The sequence below is a fragment of the Ostrea edulis genome, chromosome 6 (genome assembly GCF_947568905.1).
Source record: "Ostrea edulis chromosome 6, xbOstEdul1.1, whole genome shotgun sequence".
Classification (NCBI taxonomy): domain Eukaryota; kingdom Metazoa; phylum Mollusca; class Bivalvia; order Ostreida; family Ostreidae; genus Ostrea; species Ostrea edulis.
Genome location: NC_079169.1, coordinates 35,056,307 through 35,066,284, shown reverse-complemented (window position 1 = coordinate 35,066,284; position 9,978 = coordinate 35,056,307). Strand labels below are relative to the sequence as shown.

The window sequence follows — 9,978 nt, the reverse complement described above, 5'->3', positions numbered from 1 at the left end:
AAATTTTACTCAATGATTGGCAATATGTTTTCAGTGAAAGTGAGATTGGATTATCACACTATGCCATTCTTTCACGGTGATTGTCACTGAGAACAAAAGTAAAACCCTTTTCTTTGAAGTATTATATCAGAAACCTCGGCCAAAAATGACCTCCCCACGTTAGCTGTAGCCTATGGTCCCTTTTGACCAATTGATTTATCTATTATACCTTTTGGTAAATATTAAACACTGATGTATCGCCAGTAAACCTGTGTACAGTCCTTTTTCCCTAGGATATTGGAAGATAGGGGAAGAAAACTAAGTTTTAAATGGTTACCGTCAGCCTGAAAACTATAGAATCACCACCCGAATTGATACGACTTGAACTTGTTAAAGTATGGTCGGAATTTCTACAATTTTATTTTCCATCTTGCAAAATCGCTCTTAAATCACCGCATGTACATATTTATGAGACATTTGTACCATACTTTAACAAGTTCAAATCGTATGCTATACATTATTTTACCAGTCTTAACTAGAATTGTTTTATTTTCAACCGGTGTTTACAATCCACCGTCACTCGGCCATGCATGAATCAAGTGAGTCACGTGTCCAGTTCAGATTTTCAGAGGTACTTCCGCATCCGTGTAAAGCTGTGTATTTTTTATGTACAACAGTACCGTGCTATAAGGTTAAGGCTAAGAGAAATGAAATTATCAAATACCTCCTAGTAATGTTGCATCTTAAAGTTATATGCATCATGTTGGGTTAGGGGCCTCCGTGGCCGAGTGGTTAGAGCATCGCGCTCACCTCTGTCGGCGCGGGTTCGAATCCCGCTCGTGGTAAGTGAGAAAGTTTCCCAGTTCACTTTCGGAAGGTCGGTCGTCTCTTCCCAGGTACATTGTATCTGGGTTCTCTCTTCCACCAATAAAAACTGGGCGCCACCATATAACTGAAATATTGTTGAGTGTGACAGAAAACATCAATCAATCATTCATGTTGGGTTTTCCACTGACGCGCCTGGGGCTAATTATAGTCGCCTAACAAAGACGTACTCTCTGTATATATACTTTTTAAATGTTTTCCTTTGTGTGCTGTTTTCAAGGGGAAACTAACAGCTTTAATACATGAACTTCGGATCACGCAGCTTTAATTGGATAAAATAGACCGAATGCCTGATATTCAATGGTATTAACCTGATGTACGCAACTGCAGTTACGTACATCCCAAGGTGGCGGAAGAAGAAACAGGTAAATTAGAATAGCGATGCTTTTGTCTTTTAGAAAGCAAAGTAATACACTTCACGAAAGAGGATGTCTATTTATATCAATAGTTCACAATTGTACCCAAAGTCTTCATGATAATGTGACCTCGGTCTCAGCAACCCGGCCGCGATTATGTTCGGCAATCATCGTACCCATGTCCGTGTATATGACGCAGTGGCGGTTTATACGAAACGCTCATTGTAGGTAAACTATGCTCTCAAAAATATACCTTGTTTATTTTGCTGAATTTTTCTCCAGATCTTAATTGGATAGTTGAAAAAATATCGTTAGTTACAGCTTGTATTGCGTTAAAACATCTACAGAATTACAATGTCTACGAAAAATAACTTCTGATTTTGTCGATTACATACTATTGAAGTCAAATCTTTCATCCCAGTTGTCATTCTCATTCCAATGCCAAAAGATAAGATTCCTTCATCAATTCCCTAACCATTTGTTTCTGTTAAACAAAGAGCAAGGTACGTTAAGGCTCAAATTTCGCCACAAAATTAGGATAAATTTAAAATGTGGTTTCACTTGGTTTAATCATTATGATTATGCACTAGGGCATTGACCCTGATGATACATGTGGAAATTAGTGACGTAATATGTTCTGTGACGTCATTTTCCTTATCTCCGATTGACATGATTTACCGAAATCGCCAAAATTAGCCGTTTTTTATGCCTTTGAAACCATTGAATATAATACCGACACAATTATTTTTTGTTAGGTTTTTCATGGTGTCAGTGTCAACTCCTGTGTATAACTTATCACATTGTTTGTAAATCTTATCACATCCTATAAAGTTTACATTCGATCCCATTGTCATGTGTTGAATTTTTTTAAAAAGTTCGTTTTATAATATTTCTTTTCACAATTATTCTGAATGAATTTCATGTTCTTTTTACTACATGTACAATCCAATGTAGCATTGGTTAGTGCGTGTTCCTTCGCTGAAAACATTTAGTGCGCTCGAAAAAAGGAACAAAGTGTACATATACACACAAGAATAACTTAAGGTAACCACGCTCTACGTACATATATGATATTCATTTAATTTAGATTAAAACAATGCAAATTGGATGCAAATGTAAATACAATGTTAAAATTGAATGAATATATATCGGTTGCTCTACAATTCTTAGATACAATTACACTAATCGTCCTTCAAATCACAGCATCCGCCGCATCGAATCATCTACAATTGATTAAAACTTTCGGAAAAAATCAATTAAACTTTTCAAATTAAAATCACAGTGCACATTTGTTTAATAAAACTTTGAGCATATGGCGACATAAATTGGATTATTTTCATATTGAATTCATGACATAGCTTTCTTGTTCCTGACGTCGCATAAAGTAACGTCAAAATGTCACAACGTTATCGTAAACTATACTGTATTTACATATATGTATTATACATAAGTAAAGCTTTTTACGAAGACATCATAACCATTTTATGGAAGTATACACGATATGAAAGAATTTTGAGGAATATCATTTAATTTGGACGCGGGGCCAAATTTGGCCCCAAACGTACCTTGTCCTTTGAATATGCGCCAATTATGGTGCCCCAATAGAGCTCTTTGTTAATGTGCATTAGCTCACTGTCATGTGTACAATATAGTGGCGACGCTTTGTTTGAAGTTGTAACAGAATTTGGTTTTCTCTGCATTACACCGGGCCACAATACGGCGTACAAATACATTTTCAGGAACTATACATACAGATCTATGTCTCACAATAGCTGCAATTGATATTGATGTGTAAGAATTATACTGAATGGAAGGTGTATTGCATTTTTCATGAAAAAGCACGTGAGCCAATATCTTATACAAGTGTTATGGCCAGAAAGCTCACCTGATAGAGCATTCAGGGAGCCCGGGTTCAAATTTTGATCTGGTTCCTTGCATTTTCTCACTTCCTGTTACAAAAGTGTCTTTAAAACACACAGATACGAGTGGAACCTCAGGCCCAAACAATTCAACCAGGGAAATTAGTTTGGATTTGACAGTCACTTATCCCCTCTGAGTCTCGATCCTAGACCTCCATGACATCTGAAGCTGTTAGTCTGAATGCACAGAACATTAGTACTTCAACAAGATTGTTCACATCAAATCGAACCCCGTGAACTCTACATGTACCTTCGATTTTCACCGAACTCCTGCTTCCGCATTCGTAAGAAACATGACGTCATCATCAAGATTCCGATCGGGTAACGACGTCAGCTGTTTTGTTAGTGACAAAGCACTATTGCACTTTAAAAATTTGTGCTAATTGGACTACATGATAGTAAATACACAAATCAAACCCTGACTTTGGATCAAAGTGTCTTTATACTGCCTCAAAGGCAACATCAGAGCATGGATAATCAACTTTTTAGAAGTTTGATCGCAATGGGTATCTATCAATTGCAACAAGTCTAAATGGTCTGATGTGACAAGTAGGATTATCGCAAGGTAGCATTTTTGGACCCCTACTCTTCGTCATTTTTGTAAATAACCTCCCAGATGCAGTGAGTTGTGTGATCCGTATATTCGCTGATGATACGAAGATGGATGGGAGAACAGCCACAGATAATGACAGGGCAAGAATACAGAAAAAGAACTAGAGGTCAAAATGGTCAGACAAGTGGCAAATCAAGTTCAACACGAGCAAATGTAGTGTGATGCACCTTGGGCAGAACAACCCAAATCATTCTTACAGCATGAAGGACATAGACGGTCAGCAGAGAAAACTGGAACAACAGATAAGGAAAAAGACCTTGGTGTATTGGTGGACAACAAACTGCCCTTTCATCAATGTGTCGACAATGCTGTATGGAAATCCAACATGGTTTTGGGGGTCATCAAAGGGACATTTGCTGCAAGGGCCAATACAGTCATAAAAAAATTGTACACAACGATGGTTCATCCAACACTGGAGTACGGTAATGCACCTCGGATACAGCAGGTTGTAGATGATACCGACATGTTAGAAAAGGTACAGAGATGATCAACGAAACTATGCAACGACATCAAGAATTTTGCCTATGAGGAAAGGCTACAACACCTTAAGTTACCATCACTATACTACAGAAGGAAACGGGCGACATGATCCAAGCGTACGAGATATTGAATGGGAAAGACCATGTTGACAGAGAGAAGCTGCTGCCAATGTCTAATACAAACAGAACCAGAGAGCACAGTATGAAGCTGTTAAAAAGACACAGCCGCCTCAACGTTAGAAAGTACTCATTCACAATAAGAGACGACAGCGATTGGTATAGCCTACCTGCTGGGCCATGGGTGATTATGATTTTAACGATTTTAAGACCAAACTTGATAAGTGCTGGAATTACAAACAGTGACCAGAATCATACATTCAAGAGGATTCGAGCGAGATTTACAGTCCTAGCCTTTTTCTTGTAGAAGAGGTATGCAGAACCCACCCCATCTGTATCGATATCTAGATACACTGTTTATATTTCATGTACCTGCTACAAAACCTCAAGAAGAAACAAGAATTTTTACTTGTCTATCTATCTATATCATATTTGCTGTCCGTCATTTTAGTTTTAAAATTACCTTTGTTCTACGTATTAAAATATTAAAAGACCAAGATCAAAGTTGTGTGAATGGTGGACGTCATCCATTAAATTCAACCTAATATTTATTACTATTAAAGATGGTCACATTTGGGAGAATCTTCAAATACACAAGTTGGTTTACTTTGTCTTCTATACTTCTGTGGAATAAGAGCTGGGTTTTCGTTGTTTTATACAAGGAAATGGAGCAATGTGTTAAATGTGGCACCTGCAGGTGACCTTTTCAGAGTATGTACTATCTGATTGTCTTGCACTTTAATAAATCAACTTGGTACATCACGTAAGAGGTTTTTTAAACTAAACTTCATTACACTATAAAAATCTGATTTGACAGTTATCCTCTATACACAAACGTAGCAACGGTCATTGGTTTAAGTGTAAATGGAAATTTTTGACCATCTATGCTGACATAGAAAGTCTCATCCCGGTCCCACCAAGGATTCAACACGACCACCACGATACTTCCGTCCGCATTTTCGAAAGCAACCGAGTGTGGATCGTACCAACCATACAAAGGCGTATACAATCTCACTGCTCCGGGAAGAACGAACTTTGACATGTGTCCAATGATGTAGTAGTCAATCGTCTTATCGAATCTTCCATCCTGGTAAGGTTTAACCACGCCCCTACAGAACGGACATCCCCCACACCGACCTGCGGACCATCATGTTCGTCCAGCGCCATGTTCCACAATAAGACTGTTCTTGCCCAATTTCGCATTTGTCCGATCATCAGTAGACGAAACCCCCACACAATGTCCTTGTCATTGTTATTTGTGGTGCCGGAACATTCAGTGAAGTAAATATCTTTTGTTGGATGTTGTTCGTGAAATTTGCCTGGTTCGTCATGCCGACCGCTTTAACAATGCCAGGAACTTCCGGTCACGTACTACGCAGCTGCAGAGTCTTGTAAAATACTGTCGGCGTACTTAGGCCAGTCCCAGTTGTGTTCCCAAACCAGTATCTTGGTCGTGATGTTCAAACTTCGAAACATGGGTCCAAGATGATTTTTTATGATATCGCGTTCATCCCACCACTGTAAAATACAAATGGGATAATTTTGTTGAAATCGGGTTCATTCTGCAGCGATATGGCGTCAATATGGATGCCTTCCCGAGCATAAGCTTGAATAAACTTAACAAAATATTTAGCTAGAGCCTCCTGGTAATTACTTCCTCCACGAAAATCACCAGCAAAAAGATTATTGTTTGTTTTCATCCAGGCTGGCGGAGTCCAGGGAAGAGCCATGATTTTCAACTCTGGGTTAATCAACAGGGCCTGTTTGACGATGGGAATGATGAAGTCTTTGTCTTTGTCAATGCTGAAATGGTCCATATTGAAATCGTTTGGGTGATCGTTATACGTGTAGGGGTTCACCGCCTGGAAGTCACATGGACCCATTGGCAATCTGATGTAACTGATACCTACAAGATGTTCATAAGTTGATGGCTAAAAGTGATTATGGACTAACTTCATTACATGTAAATTATTTAATAACGTTTAAAATGATGACTTCACAACAATGCTGATTGGATGAAAAATTCGTTTGATGTCTGTGTCCAACAAAAAATCGTCCGGAGTTCATCTACACTAAGCACACGGGACTACTTTTCTCAGGAATGCATCTTCCCCATTAACGGCCGTTCTAATTTTAGCGCTATTTATAGACCGGGAATTTCCACACATGCATTGTAAACGAAATGTGTTCGTTTGATGCTACCAAAAATCAACACAACCAAAGATGTTAATAAAATACAAATTAATTTAAAGAAACAACACACATAAGCCTAGTGATGACGTGGCAGAATAGTCAACTTGATGACGTAGGGCACTGACTGGTAGAAGTAGACAGATTACGGTGTGTATCGTCTGCTTTACGAGTTCGATAGCATGATGGAGCAAGCAGCGACTTTTGATCTGGTAAATATTAATGAAATTGAACTGTGTTATATGGGGCTCAGTCAACGAGGGCAATTTAGATGAAAAGGTGTTGAGATTTTTACTTGATATTGAAAGGGAGCCGAGTTGCATTCCATCGTCCCTACGATACAACCAGTGTTCAACGTCTCGAATGCAATGCAGCATACATCCAATCACCACTTGTTCTCTTTTATGTCTATTTCAGCTTTTAACCATCGCACCTTTATAATTTGGCGTATAATCCATTTAATTCTGCACAGTAACTCTACCTCATCCGAACGCACAGCCAGTTTTGTTGTTGTTTTCATTGTTACGTATGGTTAAAATCCACCTATGACGTAATTCTTTTGTTCGAACACTCCATTATTTTTCAGGAATGGAGTGTTCGGAAAGTAGGTCAATCTTTATACAAGTAGATATAAATGCATGCAACAAAAGAATGAAAAACGTAAGAATGATTAAAATGCACAAAGTTTAGTTTTTATTAAGGTGGATTTTAAGTGGGTCAATGTACTCGTATCACTCCATTCCTTAAAGCAATGGACCTCGGTCCCTTCGGGGCCTCGGTCCATTACTTTTAAGGAATGGAGCGATACGAGTACATTAACCCTTACGTATTCCTACGCGCCATTTCAAAAACGTTAATTCAAGCTTTTTGATGAGAGAAATTATGTGTTTTTCTATTTCAAAAATATAATTAAATGATAAGAAATAAAACTTATAATTCTTTATTTGGTGCATGTATCAAACGAAAAATTGGACAAAAAACTTTTTCATCAATGCGCGTTTTCCGTCCAATTTTTCGTTTGATACATGCATTAAATAAAGAATTATAAGTTTCATTTCTTAAGGTACTCCGTCCCTCAGGTGTAAAAAAATGAAGATGTATTTTTTTACCATTATTGTGAAGCTTTTCTTACGTATTTGTTATTATGACAAAGAATTGATAATTATTTACCATTGTATCCAGGTGATCTTATGAGATAATTGATCATTACGTATACAGTAAATAATAGAAAACAAAAAGAGTTATCTCAGTTTCATCAAATTGTATTTCATATACTGTATGTTGACTTGTTTGCTGCCTAAACAAAATATCCATTGGGTGAAAGGATTACAAAAATAAAAATAAATTGCATTGTATCCAGTAAAATATAAAAGATAATGACTGAAATCAATATGACATCAATTTTCAGAATGTAGAGTTATCTCTCTTCCATGAATTTGGACACAGCAGTAATGATAGATGTGCGCTTTGTAATCCTGGGCGACAAACTCAACTCATCATTTATCTAAAAAATATAACAGGAAAGAAATATCATAAACATATGTGCACACACACACACACACACACACACACACACACACATATATATATATATATATATAACTTATATATATAACTTTTTTTATACACACTCAGTATCCATACTAAGTAGTTCTAAATGGAAATAATACCTGAGTCACATAATGTGGTCCTATATTTTTTTCACATGTAGCTGCAGCAACTCTGCTAGTGGTACTCTCTGAACCAGAGTAGAAGTTGTTCTTTGGATTTTTTCTTGCAACAATTTGATTGAAGTTTTCATTGTTCTGTGTGCTCTCTAATGAAGAAAGTCTGTCAGATTGTTCTGCATACAATGTGAAGATTTTCACAAGATCATGGTGGAGTTCTTTATCCGAAAGGTATTTCCCATAGGGTAGATTCCTAGGAACATATGAATCCCTGTTCTGCACATTTACAGATAAATTGCAAAATACACACACGTTTAGGTTTTTATAAACATACTTACCTACAGCAAGTTTGGTGTTGATATCAAAAGGACCTTGACCATTCTGACCTATATTGTGTCGTTTACCAGTTGGAATGATCGTCAGTTCGTCGCACTTCCTGCATCTCACATACAGTAAGCTGGCTAGTCCATAACGTCTCTCTTTCTCACAGTCAACAAGATCCAAAGGCGTATGACACAGAAAGCACCCTCTTTGCAAATGATCCACCAGAATTGAAAATTCAACAACTCTTCTGCCTTGGAACAGGTCAGATGTCTCTTTATTTTCATCATATTCATCTACCTGTGCTAGTGGATCTTCGCTGTTGACATCGATGAAGTCAGGGTGGTTGTTATTTTCATCGGTACATGTGCTAATGGTTATAGTAGCAGTAGACGAGGCTTTCTTGAACCGACCTTTCTTATCTCTTTCTTGTATACAATTCCCCTCCATTTCCGTTTGTTTACATCTGTGAATTCTTATTCTTTTTTCAAAGAAGAGTTCCAAAAAATATAAATGCCGGAATTTATGATACGAATAAACTTTCTCCGGATTTTACGCGAGTTACCAAACATTGCTGAGGATTGGAGTCCCTTAAATCAATTCTAGAATTTTATTAATTCAGGAACCAGTAACTATTAACGAATTCCAAGTTCTCCGGTCCATCATTCGTCACAAAAGAAATATAAGAATCAATCTTACATAACAGACGAAAAATGGAATAGGTTTTTGTGTCAGTTATTGTCTCTCTGTGACAACTGCAGAAAGCCGTCGATTTTGAATTTTCGTATACAGGATGGCGGGAAATTGTGGGTTCTGCATACCTCTTCTACAAGAAAAAGGCTAGGACTGTAAATCTCGCTCGAATCCTCTTGAATATGAATCACATGTTTTTGAATATGAATGAAAAGTTTAGAATATGAATAAGAATGACATGTTTTTGAATATGAATGATAAAATTATCGAATATGAATAACAACTTTTCGAATATGAATGATATGTTTTAGAATATAAATTACAAGTTTTCGAATATGAATAATAAGATTAATATAATAGTGCAACGTTTTACACGCCATAATGGACAGTCATCAAATTTATAAATCCAATAAAGAATGCAATCTAATTAGAATTAGATCCTATGACCCGCTCATCTACAATCGCTACACAACTTATTTGTCAGTAGTTTGCCTTTATTTCAATTGTGATCATGCCATCGCGTATCGAATCAGTTGAGAAACATAAACATGATATGCAGGTGATAATGGTATATTACTACATAAATATGGAAAGTTGACGACGGAGAAAGTGAAGTCATCCCGTTTGTCATAAAGTTAAGTTAGCTTGCCGTGAACATAGATCTTCAATAAAATGTCCAAATATGAAGCAGGTATGAAAGTCTCTGTGGTTTCCTTTACTCATTGGAGTATATCGCATCAACATATGAATAAAAATAAC

At 37.1% G+C, this 9,978-nt stretch overlaps 1 protein-coding gene and 1 pseudogene across 3 annotated transcripts; both read right to left on the bottom strand.

Annotated features, from left to right (window-relative positions):
* Positions 1–5,071: 5,071 nt before the first annotated feature.
* On the bottom strand, positions 5,072–7,058 carry LOC125645658 (uncharacterized; annotated as a pseudogene).
* Positions 7,059–7,689: 631 nt separating this feature from the next.
* LOC125676871 (uncharacterized) lies at positions 7,690–9,347 on the bottom strand. Of its 3 annotated transcripts, none has more exons than XM_048914754.2 (3): positions 8,548–9,347; positions 8,209–8,458; positions 7,691–8,042 (listed from the first exon to the last, which is right to left on the bottom strand). In XM_048914754.2, the coding sequence occupies exons 1-3, from the start codon at positions 8,583–8,585 to the stop codon at positions 7,956–7,958; spliced, it is 375 nt and encodes a 124-aa protein (XP_048770711.1). In that variant the 5' UTR covers positions 8,586–9,347; the 3' UTR covers positions 7,691–7,955. The 3 variants fall into 3 exon arrangements, 2 of the variants coding, with proteins under 2 accessions (XP_048770710.2, XP_048770711.1); XR_007370842.2 differs by having other exon boundaries at positions 7,698–8,042; positions 8,544–9,346; XM_048914753.2 differs by lacking the exon at positions 8,209–8,458 and having other exon boundaries at positions 7,690–8,042; positions 8,544–9,347.
* Positions 9,348–9,978: the final 631 nt, after the last annotated feature.